At 49.5% G+C, this 18,520-nt stretch overlaps 1 protein-coding gene across 2 annotated transcripts in view; it reads left to right on the top strand.

Moving 5' to 3' along the window:
• LOC129706904 (zinc finger protein GLIS2-like) overlaps positions 1–14,442 on the top strand; it is a 41,058-nt gene extending 26,616 nt beyond the window's left edge. For both annotated transcript variants that reach the window (XM_055651535.1, XM_055651536.1), the window contains exons 2-7: positions 4,862–5,120; positions 5,994–6,175; positions 7,689–7,868; positions 12,367–12,500; positions 13,177–13,295; positions 13,624–14,442. In XM_055651535.1, coding sequence (XP_055507510.1) covers positions 4,940–5,120; positions 5,994–6,175; positions 7,689–7,868; positions 12,367–12,500; positions 13,177–13,295; positions 13,624–14,417 — 1,590 coding nt within the window. In that variant the 5' untranslated portion in view covers positions 4,862–4,939 and the 3' untranslated portion in view covers positions 14,418–14,442. The remainder of the gene's footprint in view (positions 1–4,861; positions 5,121–5,993; positions 6,176–7,688; positions 7,869–12,366; positions 12,501–13,176; positions 13,296–13,623) is intronic.
• The last annotated feature ends 4,078 nt before the right edge of the window (positions 14,443–18,520 follow it).

The following is an 18,520-nucleotide window of genomic DNA, read 5'->3' on the forward strand; positions in this document are numbered from 1 at the left end:
GGGTCTGTACAACCGCAGTAGGACCTCCTTGCTCCTAAACTCACATCTTCTCTCAATGAAGGCCAACATGCCATTAGCTTTCTTCACTGCCTGCTGTACCTGCATGTTTGCTTTCAGTGACTGATGTGCAAGCACACCCAGGTCTCGTTGCACCTCCTCTTTTCCTAATCTGACACCATTCAGATAATAATCTGACTTCCTGTTCTTGCAACCAAAGTGGATGACCTCACATTTATCCACATTACACTGCATCTGCCGTGCATCTGCCCACTCACCCAACCTATCCAAGTCACCCTGCAGTGTCATAGCATCCTCATCGCAGCTCACACAGCCACCCAACTTTGTGTCATCCGCAAACTTGGATGACACAAACAATTCCCTCATCTAAATCGTTAGTATATATTATAAATAACCGGGGTCCCAGCACCGAGCCTGTGGCACCCCACTAGTCACTGCCTGCCATTCTGAAAAGGACCCATTAAATCCTACTCTTTGCTTCCTGTCTGCCAACCAGTTCTCTATCCATGTCAATACTCTACCCCCAATACCATGTGCTATAATTTTGCACACTAATCTCTTGTGTGGGACCTTGTCAAAGGCTTTTTGAAAGTCCAGATGAACCACATCCACTGGCTCTCCCTTATCCATTCTACTTGTTGCATCCTCAAAAAATTCCAGAAGATTAGTCAAGCATGATGTCCCCTTCATAAATCCATGCTGACTTTGACCGATCCTGTCACAGCTTTACAAATGCGCTGCTATAACATCTTTAATAATCGACTCCAGCATCTTCCCCACTACCCGAAGTCAGGCTAACTGGTCTATAATTCTGTTTTCTCTCTCCCTCCTTTCTTAAAAAGTGGCTACATTGGCTACCCTCCAGCCCACAGGAACTGATCCAGAGTCAAGAGAACATTGGAAAATGATCACCAATGCATCCATGATTTCTAGGGTCACCTCCTTGAGTACTCTGGGATGTAGACCATCAGGCCCTGGGGATTTATCTGCCTTCAGTCCCAACAGTTTACCTAACACCATTTCCTGATTAATGTGGATTCCCTTCAGTTCCTCCCTCCCACTAGATCCTCGGTCCCCAAGTATTTCTGGGAGATTGTGTCTTCCTTAGTGAAGACAGAACCAAAGTACTTGTTTAACTGTTCTGCCATTTCCTTGTTTCCCATTATAAATTCACCTGTCTCTGATTATAAGGGACCTACATTTGTCTTCACTAATCGTTTTCTTTTTACACATCTACAGAAGCTTTTACAGTCAGTTTTTCTATTCCCTGCAAGCTTTCTTTCATGCTCCCCCCCCCTTAATTAAACCCTTTGACCTCCTCTGTTGAGTTCTAAATTTTTCCCAGTCTTCTGGTTTGCTGCTTCCTCTGGCCAATTTATTTGCCTTTTCCTTGGATTTAACACTATCCTTGTTCGCCACGGTGGAGCCACCTTCCCCATTTTATTTTTTTGCCAGAGAGGGATGAACAATTTTTGGAGTTCATCCATGCAGTCTGTAAATCTTTGTTGTGTCTCCTGCGGCACTGCATGGGAGTGTGGGGCCGAGGGTGTGAGGTTGGGCCTAGTGGGCAACTCCACCTGCTCCACCCACTGCTGTCCTGATGGGGCTATGGGAACACAAATCTTCGCCGGATGACCGATCAAAAGTACTCAAACAAACAGAGCATGCTAGTGTTTGATGCCTGGAACTGGAGCCACTGCAGGTCAGTGTGATATACAACTCTCCAAGTGCCTGGCCCACGTGTAGCCCATGATCAGAGGTGTGTTGGCTCCAGGTTGCGGTTTGTGGAGAGGCAGGAGAGAGGAGTTGGGCAGAGATTATCACAGCGCATTACCCCACGCTGGTCAATGTGACCTATACGTAGATTAACTGGGCCTGTTTGTTGTCTCTGTACTGTACACTGACAATGACAATTAAAATTGAATCTGAATCTGAATCTGATGTTAACTCGACGTTGGAAGTAGATTACAGGAGTCTGCTGGGCCGCCCACAAGTGAGGAATGAGAAGAATAAAAGAGATATGGGAGTGAGTAACCATGGTCCGGCTGGTACTAGAAATGTTGTACAATTAACATAAAACATGGAACGGGTCCTTCAGTCCACAATGTCTGTGCCGAACATACCAACTAATCTCCTCAGGCTGCACGTGGTCCATATCCCTCCATACCATAGAAACATAGAAATTAGGTGCAGGAGTAGGCCATTCGGCCCTTCGAGCCTGCACCGCCATTCAATATGATCATGGCTGATCATCCAACTCAGTATCCAGTATCTCGGTACCCACGTGCCTATCTAAAAGTCTCTTAAATGCCACTGGTTGGTGGATATTTTCCTCGACCACCACCCCTGAAAGCGCATTTCAGGTACCCACCACTTTCTGTGTTTTAAAAAAAACTTGCACTGCACATCCCCATTAAACTTTGCCCTTTAATGTCTGATTTGTTTCATCTTGGGAAAAGGTTCCGACCGACTGCCTTATCTATGCCTCTCACAATTGTATATACTTCTCTTGGGTCTCCCCTTAGTCTCTGACATTATTTGAGGGTGAGTTGTCCTGGAGAGATGTTAAATCAGTCTCCTCAGCAAGTTTAGCTGCATGTGAACATTTACTCAGCTCTCTGTAAAATGCCTTGGGCAATATTTATAACAACAACTTAAACTTCAACCAACACATCCCGTCAAATTGAGTTTATTGTCATAAGCACAAGTACAGGGAGGTGCAGGTACAATGAAAATCTTGCTTACAGCTGTATCACAAGCAGGTAGACATCTATCTATCTATATTACTAAAACTCTGTTCTTGATCGGTTTTGGCTTTCTGTGCTGCGGTTTCCGAGAGAACGCCGCCACCTACGGCTGTCATTTTTGGCCACCTCGCTCAGAGCCCCCCTCCGCCGCATGTGTGCTGAGGATTTTTCCCGTCGATGAAAATTGACAGAGATATTAATGTTTTTACAACATTCCCCATTCTCTCTGCTGCCCCTGCTGGAGGGAGGTGGAGGGACTATAAAACCAGGAAGTGGTGTGCCTCAATAAGTCTCTGTAAGTGGTGTGCCTCAATCAGTCTCTGCAAGTGGTGTGCCTCAATCAGTCTCTGTAAGTGGTGTGCCTAAATCAGAGCTTTGAATGACACTGACAAATGTCTACAGCACTGTGAGTACCCTTAATTTGGTTTGAAAATGAAAATATGGTTAGAGGTAAGAAAGCACTGCCTGGGTTTGGGTTGAAGTAAAAAGACACTCTCTCTCTCCCCCCCTCCCTCTCCTCTTCCCCCCTCCCCCCCTCCTCCTCCCTCCCCTCCCCCTCCTCCCCCCCTCTCCTCTCCCCCCCCCCTCCTCTCCCCCCCCTCTCCTCTCCCCCCCCCCTCCTCTCCCCCCCCCTCTCCTCTCCCCCCCTCCCTCCCCTCCCCTCCCTCTCCCCCCCTCCCCTCCCCTCTTCTCCCCCCCCCTCTCCCCTCCTCCCCCCCCCCCTCCCCCCCTCCCTCCTCCCCTCCCTCTCCTCCCCTCCCTCTCCTCCCCTCCCTCTCCTCCCCTCCCCTCCCTCTCCTCCCCCCCTCTCCTCTCCCTCCCCCTCCCTCCCTCCCCTCCCCTCCCCTCTCCCCTCCCCTCCCTCTCCTCCCCTCCACACACACACACACACACATATACACTCACACACTCTCTCTCCTCTCTCCCCCTCTCCTCCCTCACTCCCTCTCTCTCCCTCCCTCTCCTCCCCTCTCCTCCCCTCTCCTCCCCTCTCCCCCCCCTCTCCTCCCCTCTCCCCCCCCCTCCTCCCCTCCCCCCCCTCCCCCCTCCCTCCCCTCCCCTCCCCCCTCCCCTCCCCTCCCCTCCCCTCCCCTCTCCTCCCCTCTCCTCCCCCCCCTCCCCCCCTCCCTCCCCTCTCTCCTCCTCCCCCTCCCCTCCTCCCCCTCTCCCCCCTCCCTCTCCCCTCATCTCCCCCCCCTCTCTCTCCCCTCTCCCCCCCCTCCTCCCCTCTATTATTAGCATGGGTGTGGGAGGGGGGGGGGGGGGGGGTAGTTAGTGTGTGACGCTGCATGCCACCTTCCCCACCCCACAACCGCCCGTTGGGGGAACAGGCCCAACGGGTCTGCACTTGGTCTGGTATATTTTAAAAATAGATTAAAAATGTTCACAAATGACACAAATTCTGCATGACAGTTAAAATAATAGACTGCAAACAGAAGACATTGATGTAAGAATACACTATTAGAAAACAAGTCCATAGTGGTGCAAGGGGTGGCCCGCAGTGTTCTGTTGCTGAGAGAGAATTAGCGTAGTGCAGGTTGGTTCAAGAACCTGGTAGTTGTGGAAAAGTAGCAGTTCCTGAATGAGATGAACTGAGATTGTTTTATTGCTTTTCGTGCCCTCTTATTAGGCCTCTTATTTACCCATATATCGAGACCCATGAAATTGAAAGGACAACTTCACCTATCAGCAGGGTTTACTATATTTAATAGCAGCAGAATGGCACAGTGGGTAGAGCTGCTGCTGATCCACAGACCCAGGGATCTGGGTTCGATCCTGATCCCTGGCGCTACCTGTGTGGCGTTTCCATGTTCTTCCTGTAAGCAGATAGGTTTCCTCCCACAATCCAAAGATGCAAGATTAATTGGCCTCTGTAAATTGCCCCCTAATGTGTAGGGAGTGGATGAGAAAGTGAGATAACATAGAACTAGTGTGAATTAATGATCAATGGTCAGTGTGGACTGAGTGGCCAAAGGGCCGTTTCTGGCTGTATCTCTGAACTAAACTAAATTAAACTTGCCAGGGTACTAAAAGTAAAGCACCATCATAAAGTTCCTGTCGCTGTCTGTGTGATCCGTCTGCTGTTCTGGTTCCAGGTTCTAAGGCTGTAGAGTTTCCCCACCTGGCTGCTGCCTCGGGCACTCCCCATCAGACGTGCCACCACCAGCGTGACGATGCATTCCCTGGACGAACCCCTGGACCTGAAGCTCAGCATCTCCAAGCTCCGGATGATGAGGGGCAAGAGGCAGAGGGGCTATGAGACAATGGAGGAGAGCAGTGCCCAGAGGGAGCTGAAGATGACCGATGATGGGATTGTTATCATTGCATCGGCCTCTCCCCACAACCAACACAATGGTGAGGCTTGTAACATCCCTGGTTGAACAAAACTGTGCTGTGATGAAGAAGGGTCTCGACCCAAAACGTCACCCATTCCTTCTCTCCAGAGATGCCGCCTGTCCTGTTGAGTTACTCCAGCTCTTGGTGTCTTGTGACATCTTGTTGGTGTACCCTCCCTGTTTCCGCTGATCCACAGGTTACAGTGTGAGCGGTGTAGACCATTCTGAGTCAAATAGTTTGAGTATGAGTCAGGATATCATGATATGGGTTTAGGTTTATGTGTACTAAGGGTACTGCGGTTGTACTATTTTTCATGCTACCCAAATATATCAGATAAACTATTGCATACATTCGTCAAAATCATGTACAATAGGAAGAGCAAAGGGGTAGGAAGAGACAGAGAGCAGAATGTAGTTCTCAACATTGTAGCGCACCAGTTACACAGACAAAGTCCAATGTCCTCAACGGGGTAGAGGTGAATCGGATAGTACCCTAGCTTATGGAAGGACTTTAGTTAGGCCACATTTGGAATATCGTGCGCGGGTATGGTGACCGAATTACAGGAAGGATATGTAGGATTTGGAAAGGGTGCAGAATGATGCCTGAATATCTTTAGGATAAGGGAAGAAACTGGAGTACCTGGAGGAAACCCATGCGGTCACAGGGAGATTGTGCAAACCCCACACGGACAGCACTCGAGGTGAAGAGCGAAGCCGGGTCTCTGGCGCTGTGAGGCAGCAGCACTACCAGCTGTACCATGGACACCATTGATGTTTCCTCATGGCTGCTCCTTCTGTTAATAGGCCCTGTACTTGTGGTTGTGTTTGCCAGTGACATCCATCCTCGCCGTTATAACCCTGCCCTGCTCTCACACCCTTGCTCTTGTTCCAGGTCCGTTCATCCTGCACCAGGCTCAGGAGAAGCAAGACGCCCGTTTCTCCCCCGCCCGGAGCTCGGTGTCCATCGTGGACCTCAGCTTGTCCCCCAGCTCCGGCCTCGACTCTCCGCCCCCCTCGGCCTTGCTGCCCGACGACCTGCAGGACGGAGGAGAAGCGTCTCCTGGTGTCAGCACCGTGAGTATCAGACACCAGGGTAACGGCACAAACACCGGCGAGTCCATGCCTCTCCGAGAGAAGCAACAAGTGGACAGAGTGGGAATGGTGGTGTACGGTATGCTTGCCTTCATTGGCCAGGGCATGGAGTATAAGAATGTGATGCAGCTCAATAGCACTTTGGTCAGGCCGCATTTGGAGTATTACGTGCCATTCTGCTCACTCCATTATAGGAAGAATGTGGAGGCTTTGGAAAGGATGCAGTGGTTTACCAGTGTGATGCCTGGTCTAGGGGGTATTAGCTACAGGGACAGGGTGGACAGACTTGGATTGTTTTCTCTCGAATGCTGGAGGTTGGGAGCAGACGACAGAAACATATAACATTTTGAAAGGCATAGATAGGGTAGGCAGTCAGAAAGGCAAAGCTTTATATCAAATCCAACGAATGCTGAAGTTAATTTGTTGAGTAATGTAGATGATAAACGAGAAGCAAACAGAGCTCTGCGTGGCCTCTGGGATCAAGGTTCACTCCTGTATGAGATGGTTTCACTCCATGTAGGCAGGAGTAGTTTGGGGTACATGGAATGGGATTCTATTATATTCCTATAGCACACAAAGGCTGGAGAATGGCTATAGGGACTCTTGTTTGATGGAGCGGGACTCGATGGGCGAATGTCCTAATCCTGCATGTGTCTTATGAACTTATGTACAGGCAGAGATTAGTTTAACTGGCATCGTGTGCAAGGACATTGTGAGCTGAGGGGCCTGGTGCTGTGATGGTGCAGTGACAAGGCCTTCCAGGAGATTTCGGACATTTTCGTTTCAATGGGGTAGGTAGCGCGGCGGTGGTGGAGAGCGGCTGGTACAGGAGACCGGGGGTCATTGCATAAATGTTAGGCTTTGGAGGGATTTTATAGGGGGTAAGGGGGAAACTTTAATTCTTAGGAACTCCCATGTCTGGGAATTGGAGCTCCGGTTAACTCTACCCCTGGCTGCGCGGCGCTCCAAATAGCCCGCGGCCGGACGCCCGCAGTCCCAGCTCCGCGAATGTTGGGAGTCAGCAGCCACAGCGCTCCGGAGCTTACCGCACGGCGACCCGGTAAGGATTGCCCGCTCCCCGCTGGTATCCCAGCGGCGACGCCGCCGATCCCAACATTCGCGGAGCTCTGCGGGCATGGATTGAATGATTTGCCGGGGTCGGAGCTACAACCGGACCGCGCGGGCTGCAGCCCCATGTCGGCTGCGGAACTCCTGCCCCTGTGTCCCCGACTTATGAACTTATGTACAAACTAACTGGCAGCAATTATTAGTTTAACTGGTGGCATAGTACGGGTTGACCGTGGGTCGTTTCGGGGACAAGTTTGGTGCCAAACGTGAGCTTTGGTGTGCAGACGACATCCTGGGAAAAATGGCTGGTTTTCGGAGTTTTTCGGTTTCCAGAACTCCGGATAAAAGGTTGTGCACCTGTACTGTTATACAAGTTGAAACAAAGGAGGGGCTGCGGGTGAGTTAAAGTTATCTGCCACTGCTGCAGGATGCCCTGACGCCCCGCTTCCTGGAGGGGAGTCCGAGCTCTCAGACGTTCCAGTTCTTCCTGCCTCTGGGCTCCTCCAGCCCGGTCCACCTGCCCTCCTCCATGCTGGTGTCGCCGCCCAAGGACATGCCCAACCTGCTGGATCTGCCATTGGAACAGCTGGCCTGTCACTGGCGCAAGGTACGTGCTGTAGCTGGGCGCCTGTGTGTGGTGACAGGGACGGTACAGTGTTGTGTTCAACAGCAGGTAGAGCCGCTGATTAACACGTCAGACATGGGTTTGATCCTGACGTCGGGTGCTGTCTATGTGGAGTTTGCCTGTTCGCCCTGCATAGATTTCCTCTGGGTGCTCCGGTTTCCACCCACATCCCAAAGACATGCGGGTTTGTAGGTTAATTAGCCCTCTGTCAATTGCCTCGAGCGTTGAGGAAGTTAATGTGAAAGGGGGATAACATGGGCTTTTAGACAGGCACATGGAAATGTAGGGAATAGATGGATATTCAATATCCCTGCAGAATAGGGTCATTGTCATGTGGAAAGGCAGGAGAATGAATTGACAGGAAAAGATAGTGTGAGAAGATAGACATAAAATGCTGCAGTAACTCAGCAGATCAGGCAGCATCTTTGGAGAAAAGGGATAGTAGACATTTCAGGTCGGAACCCTTCTTCAGACTCGCGTGAACTAGTTTGAACGAGTGATCGATAGTCAGCATGAACTCGGTGGGTCGAAGGGCCTGTTTCCATGTTGTATCTATCAATCTAACCCGTGGAGGTGACGAGTCCCCGTCCCCACACATCACAGTGGCAGAGAGACTGGAAGCTCACCCGCCCGAGCCTGGGACCCCCCCCCCCCCCCATTGAGGGACCCGTGGCTCTGGTGGGCTCCGTCCCTGCACTGTCTACAGCTGCTGCTGCCAAGTCCCTGAACGCACCCTCGTGTGACAGCTGTGGCTCAGTGTCTGTGCTCAACCCTGGCATCCAGCCTGGGATGGAAACATGCCTCCCACATTCTCCGTTACATGGGATGTCAGATCACGACTCGAACATCTGTCTCCCATAACCGGCCTCTTGGATATTCTCAATCTACAGATAGAGTGTAGCTGGATTTCCAGCAGACATTTAACTAGGTGCCCCAGAAACGCCTGTTGCAGAAGAGCTCAGATAACAGGGCCATGTGTCTGCATGGAACAATAGACAACAGACAATAGATGCAGGAGTAGGCCATTCGGCCCTTCGTGCCAGCACCGCCATTCAATGAGATCATGGCTGATCATCCCCAAACAGTACCCCGTTCTTGCCTTCTCCCCATATCCCCTGACTCTGCTATTTTTAAGAGCCCTAGTTAGCTCTCTCTTGAAAGCATTCAGAGAACCTGCCTCCACCGCCCTCTGAGGCAGAGAATTCCACAGACTCACCACTCTCTGTGAGAAAAAGTGTTTCCTCATCTCTGTTTGAAATGGCTTACTCCTTAATCTTAAACTGTGGCTCCTGGTTCTGGACTCCCCCGACATCGGGAACATGTTTCCTGCCTCTAGCGTGTCCAAACCCTTAACAATCTTATGTTTCAATGAGATCTCCTCTCATCCTTCTAAACTCCAGAGTGGTGCCGTGTATGAAGCTTCCCAAGTGATTACTAGCGAGGCAAGGCCGTTGATGGGCCAGAACGCTCAGTGACGGCCCGGCAATGTGGACCTCCCTGGTGGCATTCCAATCTGCTGAGAAAAACACTTATGGAACAGAAATTTGAACGGTTGTAGTTTATGTCCTTTTTTACAGTAATGACATAGAACGGCAATACATTCATATGAAGGAGTGGAGCTTTAATGAGATTGTGCTCCCTTCATCCAAATCATTGATGTATATTGTAAATAGCTGTGGTCCCAGCACCAAGCCTTGCAGTACCCCACTAGTCACTGCCTGCCATTCTGAAAGGGACCCGTTAATCCCTACTCTTTGTTTCCTGTATACCAACCACTTCTCTATCCATCTCAGCACTCTACCCCCAATAACATGTGCCCTAATTTTGCCCACTAATCTCCTATGTGGGACCTTATCAAATGCTTTCTGAAAGTCCAGGTACACTACATCCACTGGCTCTCCCTTGTCCAATTTCCTAGTTACATTTTCAAAAAATTCCAGAGATTAGTCGAGCATGATTTCCCCTTCGTAAATCCATGCTGTCTCGGACCGATCCTGCTACTGCTATCCAAATGTTCGGCTATCTCATCTTTTATAATTGACTCCAGCATCTTCCCCACCACCGATGTCAGGCTAAATGGTCTATAATTCCCTGTTTTCTCTCTCCCACCTTTCTTAAAAAAGTGGGATAACATTAGTTACCCTCCAATCCACAGGAACTGATCCTGAGTCTATAGAACATTGGAAAATTATCACCAAAGCATCCACGATTTCTAGAACCACTTCCTTAAGTACCCTGGGATGCAAACCATCAGGCCCTGGGGATTTATCAGCCTTCAGTCCCATCAGTCTATCCAACACCATTTCCTGCCTAATGTGGATTTCCTTCAGTTCCTCTGTCACCCCAGATCCTCTGGCCACTACTATATCAGGAAGATTGTTCGTGTCTTCCCTAGTGAAGACAGATCCAAAGTACCTGTTCAACTCATCTGCCATTTCCTTGTTCCCCATAATAAATTCACCTTTTTCAGTCTTCAAGGGTCCAACTTTGGTCTTAACTAGTTATTTCCTCTTTACATACCTAAAGAAGCTTTTACTATCCTACTTTATATTCTTGGCTAGCTTAGGAACGGTGAAGGGTTATCACAAGAGGCAATGAGCTGGAATAAATGGGGCATGTTCAGGCTACAAGAATGTAACTACTGGAGTGCTTTAGGAGTCTCTACTTGATCCTGTTATTTCCAACCAAGAATAATGGTGCAATTAGGCTGTGGGCCGAGCATCAAAAATGTGTCTAGAAATCAACTTTTGTGACCCATGTCTCGGATTTACATGAAATTTTGCACAGATTTAGATAAAATATAATTGAGGTCATAACTCGTCAGTGCCAAAAGTTGCACATTAATTCATTAAACTAATTTGAAAATGAGATCGAAAAAGTAAGCGCCATCTAGTGTCCAATGCCCATATTACACCATGGGGAGCCTATTTCCGTGTTGCAGTCTCTTTAAACCATAGGAACACAAATATGCAGGAGAAACTCAGCGGGTGCAGCAGCGTCTATGGAGCGAAGGAAATAGGCAATGTTTCAGGCCGAAACCCTTCTTCAGACTGATATTTCAGACTGAAACCCTTCTTCAGACTTTAAACCATATATTATCATATATACATACACACACACATGTATTTATGTATGTATATATGTGTATATATATATATATATATGTGTGTGTGTCTATGTATATATGTGTGTGTGTATATATATGTATGTGCATATGTATGTATATGTGTGTGTGTATATATGTATGTGCATATGTATGTATATATGTGTGTGTGTATATGTATATATATATATATATACACACATGTGTGTGTGTGCGCGTGTGTGTGTGTGTATATGCACACACACATAATATATGACTTGTGAATTTGACTATAATCATAGAATTATGTATAATTATATATAAAAATAATATAATGAATATAATTGTGAGGTTTTTTTAAATGAGACTGCCGCAGTGTGCAGAGTGGGAGTCACGGCTGAAGTGGGACTGGGGCAGTGCGAGGCTGGGGGAAGGCTAAGGCATCTTCCACTGACAGGGAAATGCCTAACCCTAACTCGCCCCCCTTCTAGAGCTGCCCACGGCTGGAGCTGGAGCCGCTTTGGGACCGGCTGCGGGCTCCGTACGTGTGGCCCCGCAGCGTGTCCACCTCGGCCAGCATGGCGTTCTGGTGGTGATGGTGGGGAGCAGCACTGCCCTGCACGCCGCCTTCAGCACCCCCATAGCGCTGGCTCCGTCAGCCCGCCCGCACGCTTGCTGCAACACCGGCAGCCTGACAGCCCAACCAACCCCTCGCAGCACCCACCAGAGGCCCGGCCCAACACTCACCACCCACCGAGGCCCGGCCGATCCTCCACAGTATCCATCTGCCTACCGACAAGCCCGATCGACTGACCCCCTAATCCTAACCCTAGCTCTACATTTGTTATTTATCATTTTTATTTAACAGTTTACATCATAGCTTTATAAAGATAAATCAATTGAAAAACAAAATCATCAGCAAGGTGAGCATTACCTTTATTCTTGGAAACCTTGTAATTGTTTTGATGTAATGAGGAGGCAGCCATGATCCCAGGGTCCTCGCTGCCTAGCGACCATAAAACAAAGCGCGGGATTGGTAAATTTGCGTCCGACCACAATGTCAAACGTGCATTGATTGGGCAATTACTACTCAGAAAATTTGAGGTATTTCTCATATTTCTTAGAAATGTGCTGGTTTTGGTCTTGACGAGTTTCAGGAATGATTTATATAATATTTTTGCACAATATGTTAAAAATGTAGGTAGTTCCGTGAGTTGGGCCACGAACCTGAACGAAAAAAGCTCCTCGGCCCACAGCCTAAATGGTTGGATGGTACTTTGTTGTCACATGTACTAAAATGCTGTCCACTCCTTCCCCCCCCCCCCCCCCCCCTCCCTCCTCTCCCCACCCCCCACCCCCCCCCCTCTCTCTGACCACTCTGCTCTCTGACCCCTGCAGTGTAATCAGCTGTTTGATTCGCTCCAGGACCTGGTTGACCATGTGAATGATTTCCATGTGAAGCCAGAGAAGGAGACTGGCTACTGCTGCCTCTGGGAGGGGTGTGCCCGTCGGGGCAAGGGCTTCAACGCCAGGTACTGGCCACTCCCTGCCCCCTTCCCCCATCCCCACAGGGGAGGGTGGTGCAGCGTGGGGAGAGTTTGGAGATTGTGGGCATCTTCTACCCAATGGGAGGATGGAGAAGAGATGACTGGGGTGTGACAAGTCTGTGAGGCAGCATGGTGCAGATAGAGGCAATGGGAGGGGGGAGGGGGGGTGAGGTTGCAAGGCTTAGGCTAAAGCAAGCAGTGAAGCATCCCGATAGGATACTTTCTACAGTGCATCTGTAGAGGGTGGGAAGAGAGTTGTGGACAACAAAGACCTTGTCGATGGTCCTTTGTTCATGAGCTTCTCACTGCCCCAGGAGCAGCCCTGTCCTGCTGGGTATGGCTCTATCGTGGTGGCGTGCAGAGAAGGCAGAAGGATGAGGGCAGGGAGTCTGTGCTGGGGTGATCAGATGTGATTGAAGAACAAGGGTGAAAGTAGAAGGTTGTACTGCAAACTGGAAAATAATCCACATGCAGGTTGTGGGGTTGAGCGACGAGCAGAGAGAGGAAGGCTGCTCCCACCAATGTATCTTTACTTTGGATGTTGTGGCCACCATCGCTGTGGAGGAGATGGGAGCCCTTTCCTTCACCTGTGATGGGAGTTCGGGGGCAGCTGGAATGCTCTGATCTGTGCTGGGTTGACCAACTCTATCTCCCCGACTAGGTACAAGATGTTGATCCATATTCGGACTCACACCAACGAGAAGCCTCATCGCTGTCCCACCTGCAACAAAAGCTTCTCCCGGCTGGAGAACCTCAAAATCCACAATCGCTCACACACAGGTGAGAGCCGGGGGTCATGGGGTCAGTCGTGGGGTTGGAGAAGGAATTGGCCAGGGGGCTGAAAATGTCATGGGAAAGGTGGGTCAGACTGTAACTGAAGATTGGCTGGGGGGGGATGATTGAGTATGAGCAGTGCCAGGGGTGGTGGTGGTGCAGGCAGATACGATAGTGGTGTTTATGAGGGTTTTAATAGAACCTGGATGGATATGGATCATGTGTGACAGGAGTGATCAGTTTGTCTTGGTATCATGTTTGGCACAGACACTGTGGGCGTTGGGGCCTGTTCCTGTGCTGCACTGATCTATGTGTTGGTGTCACCGTTCTGCAGGTGAGAAGCCCTACATCTGTCCTTACGAAGGCTGCAACAAACGATACTCCAACTCCAGCGACCGTTTCAAACACACCCGGACGCATTACGTGGACAAACCGTACTACTGCAAGATGCCGGGCTGCCACAAGAGGTACACAGACCCCAGCTCCCTGCGCAAGCACATCAAGGCCCACGGCCACTTTGTTTCGCCGGAGCAGCAGGGGCTGCTGAAGCTGCGGCAGGTGGTGAAGAATCCTGCAGGGCTGGACATGCCCTACCTCAGCGGCTCGCAGATCATCATCCCCAACCCTGCCGCCATCTTCGGGAACCTTCCCCTGCAGGGGCTAAGGGGGTCTCTGCCCATACCCATGCACCCTGCCCCACTGGACCTCAGCCCCTTGACCAGCAGCAGCGTGGCCTCTTCCCCCTTCACCGCCGTGCCCAGCTCCGTCATTTCCCTCAACGGCACTCCCATAAACCTGGCCAAAACACCGCTGGTGTCACCGGTGTCTGCCAGTGCTCTCGGCCTTCCACTGATGTCCTTGGTGGCCGGACCCCAGAGCCACCCCCAGCGGCCAGCCACCACCAAACCCAGGGCAGCAGCCTGTCGGAGACAGGAGGGCAAAGTGAAAGGCTTCCCTTCACTGGAGGGGCGACTGAGGCCACCGGCAGAAGGCTTCTCCATGCACCCTGGAGCTGTGATAGACTTATCGGGCCGAATGGCCTCCCTGCCGACAGCTGACTCCCTCCCCGCGGCTTGGGTGGTCATCCCCCCCGGCTCCGTCCTCCTCAAACCTGCGGTGGTGAACTGAACAGCCCCCCTCCCCTCTTCTTCCCCCCCCCACCCCCTTCCCATATTCCCCTCCCCCAACACAGAGGTGTGCTGGCAGCTGCCTTAGTCAACATCTCCACCTCTTGTCCAGCAGTAACGTACTCGAACTGAGCAGTGGGGGCGAGCAAGATATTGAATTCTTCTGCAGTAGAGCAGGGTCTGTTGCAGGAAGAGGAGGGCAACTTGGTGCCCAGAGCTTCCTGAAGACGGTCCCGATGAGATGAAGACTCGGCGATTGCCCACACCTTGCAGGACGAGAGCCTGAGCCAGTGCTAGGAGCAGCAAGAGGACCACCTTGACCCTGGAGATACTGAGGACTTCAGCACACACTTCCCACCTCGCTTTAAATCAGTACAGATCTCTTTGTTTTGTACAGATCATTCGGATTGTTCATTGATACTAGAAACCTGTCAACAAATGAAGCATGAAATGATCGTGGAGATACAAGGAACTGCAGATGCTGGAATCTCAACACAACTGCTGGAAGAACGTGGTGGGTCAGGCTGTATCTGTGGTGGGATGGACAGATGCTTCTGGTTAGGATTTTGAGTATGTAGAGGTCCTGACATTAGATATCACCTGTTCATTTGCTCGAGATGCTCCCTGATCTGTTGAGTTTGTCCAGAAAATTGTGGTTTGACTTGAAATGATCATCATGAGATTGTTGGAGACTTCAATTCCAATTTGTGAATGATTGGATTTGGAATCATACAGTGGGTAGGGATTTGGATCAGGAAGAGGCAGTGGGGGGTTGTGGAATTGTCAGTGATAGGGGTGAGCAGGACTGGGGTGTCGCGGGAAGGGGTCAGTAGGGATGAGGTGGCAGCTATTATTGTGGACAGGGAACACCTTGTCAGGATCGTCCAGCGGGAGTGTGGATGTGTCTCGGGGCTGTAGATCACCCTGTGCCGTGTCCATCACTCGGGGGTTGGGGGATATTTAGGCTTTGTTTCAGTCGTGCCAGCTGTACTTATTCAGCCCCTTTACTGGAGTGCCCATAATGGCTGCTAAATATCACGACTCAGCAACTGGAGCAGTGATTTTTGTCACTACTTCACACTTGCAAAGTGTCTGACAAAAAAGGTTAAATGGGGACTACAAATTGCACAAATCTACATCTGGAATCTACAGTTGGTTATGTACAGGGTGACAAATAGTAACCTTATACAGCCTCGTGTCTGTTCTGACCCCAACTGTGAGAGGGAAAGTGTTGAGTACCTTGCCCCCAGTGTGGGTGACATGCACAGCTATCGGTAAATATTTTATACACTTATGGAATCTCCTATTTGTTATTTAAGGTGTGTCTGAATTGACGGATTTTAACTGTATTTATCCACTTCCTGCAGTCTCCTAGGACTTTTGCTCAGGTTTGAGGGTAATTTATTCTTTGTAGTGATTGGTTATAAAACGCTAAGTCTAGGGCACAGGTGATCATTGTTCCAGTTCCTGACCTAATTCCACTGACAGCCCTGCATAATTCCACACCCCTTTAGCCTCGTCCTGTAAATTCCTGTTGTCAATGTTTGCCATCTAGCTGTTCCCTTCCACTGCCTTCTCTAAACACGGCAACATTTAGCTTTGTTAAACAGAGCAGCCCAGGACTCCCAAGAGACAGAATCTTTAACCTCCGGCTCGCTGGGTGTACACTACTTAATGTTCTCTTCACAAACTCACACGTACAACTTGTACATGAAACAGTACAGGAACAGGCCCTTCAGCCCACAATGTCCAAGTTAAACTAATCTCTGCCTGCACGTGATCCATATCCCTCCATTCCTTTCATATCCATTTGCCTATCTAAAAGCCTCTTAAATGTCACTATGGTATCTGACTCCACCAACCCCCCCCGGCAACACTTTCCAGGTCCCTACAACTGTACGTGCACCACACATCTTGCAACAGGCATCAGCTCGCCTCCTACTAAAACCCTGATTTGCCCTTTATTTAACCTCCAGGTGACAGTTCCAACATGACTAGACTTGCAGCTTGTACCCTTGAGAAAAGCTTGCGCTGGGCCTGTCCGAACTAACCCCAAATCCCACCCGGCACCCAAACCTTTAAATTACTCATCCACGTTTCAAATTCCTCTTCAGCCTCGCCTCTCCCTATCGCTGTACTCACCTCTGGTTCTGCTCATGTCCGAGATCTCCGTTCTTCAGGCCTGGTTCCCCAAACACTGTAGACATTCCTTCAACCTACCTCCGCGGCCAGGTGTCTGGTCATGACCCAACATCATGTATGGCTTGATGTTAGATGTGTGCCAACATTCCCATGAAGCACCATGGGACATTGTAGCTTGTTATTGACTATATATATATATATATAATATATATATAAAACATGTTGATTATATAGATAAATGTTGTTTTCAGTTTGAGAGCCAGTAAAGCAGAGTTCAAAACCTGCAGCAGTGGTTGGTTTCCAACTCACCCACCGATCCTGTCCCTTGGGCAGAACGACGTGTGGATGATCAGCCACGCTGATGTTCAGTGGCAAACAGTTGCCCTGGAGCCACTGGACCAGTTGTTGGTGAGAGCGCCGTACTGTTGCCAGGGGAAGCAGTGGCCGACAAAGCGTACATCCTGTGTGCTGCCCGTCAAATGTTTGTCAAACTTTATAAGCCGCTTATTAATTTTACTATTTCTAAGACAAAGAAAAGTTTATCTTTCTGCAGGCTGCACACTGTATACTACCGTTACATGAACCCAGACCCGAGAGGGTCGGACTTATCTGTACCAAATGCCCCTTCCCATCCTGTAGTATTAATAAGCTAAACAATAGTGATTAAGGATTGTTAACAGTCCATTGTATGGTGCGGATACTTATCGGACAAGACCCAACTGGGTCTCGATCAGACGACTTGACATTCCTCATTGTCCCAGCAGTATTTTTAAACACGTTCCAAGTGCCTTTTTCACAGTACAATCGGAGTCAGTGGCTCTGTGATGGAGATTCACTGGGTAGCATTAGTTTATAAGCTCAAGGTGTCGTCGTGTACTGAAGTCACCGTCACAGGGACTTAGAACTTGAGGGAAAACGACAATAAAGTTTAATTTGTTAATTTACAAATTGTGTTGGTTTCTACCTGTCACTTGGTCGGTGCCCAATCAGGGCTCTTGTTCTTGACCCTTAATCACAAGGCCGAGCTTCTTACACCTTCTATTGTTACCTGCTTATGGTTGAGATGTCCAAAACCAGTCAGCCAATTAGTCACCTCTCCAAGTTCAAACACTCGCTCATGTATCAAGGCAATCAGGCATTCGAACAGAGGACAGAAGCACACTCAATTATTAAACAGACAAACAGCCCTTTGGCCCACAAAGTCTGTGCAGGGGTTGATGCCATGTTAAACTAATCTCCTCTGCCTGCTTGCGATTAATTCCCGACTTATCCATGTGGCAATCTAAAAGCCTGTTAAATGGCACTATTGTCTCAGCCTCCACTGCCACCCATGGCAGCTTGTTCCAGGCATCCACCGCCCTCTGCAACAACAAAAATGCACCACTTATCTCCTTTAAACTTTGGCCCCTGTCATCTTAATTAAATAATTGAAAAACTCGCAAACGTAATTTCAGAGTTGCCAACAAAACTTTCCGCAGGTTACTCAAGACCCTATAGAGTCGTGACCTCGGCTACATCATCAAACCCATCAACGTCAGGTCATAAAGGTGGAAGAGCTTGGGGAAGCTGAAGGCACTGCACCAGGGCAATAACGGGCATGGGGTGAAATGGGGCAAGAACTGGGGTGCCAGCCTCTGGTTGGCAGACATAGCAATATTTACCATTCTTCCATCAAAGGATTGATCAACAAGAATGATGAAATCCAGAGCAAAACAATGTGCACAAGGAACCCAGCAAGTTAGGCAGCATCTGTATAGAGGGAATGCACTGGTGATGTTTCGGGTTGGGTCCCTTTTTCAGAGTGAAGGGCCCCAACACAAAATGTCTGACCATTCCCTCCACAGATGCTGCCTGACCCATTGAGTTTCTCCAGCACTTTGTATTTTGTAAAGAATTAACTCATTTAATTTCCCGCACACTTCATTAGTTAAAAGACAAACTAAAAACCTGACATCAGGTGCT

This window comes from Leucoraja erinacea, chromosome 20 (genome assembly GCF_028641065.1).
Source record: "Leucoraja erinacea ecotype New England chromosome 20, Leri_hhj_1, whole genome shotgun sequence".
In the NCBI taxonomy this organism is placed as follows: domain Eukaryota; kingdom Metazoa; phylum Chordata; class Chondrichthyes; order Rajiformes; family Rajidae; genus Leucoraja; species Leucoraja erinaceus.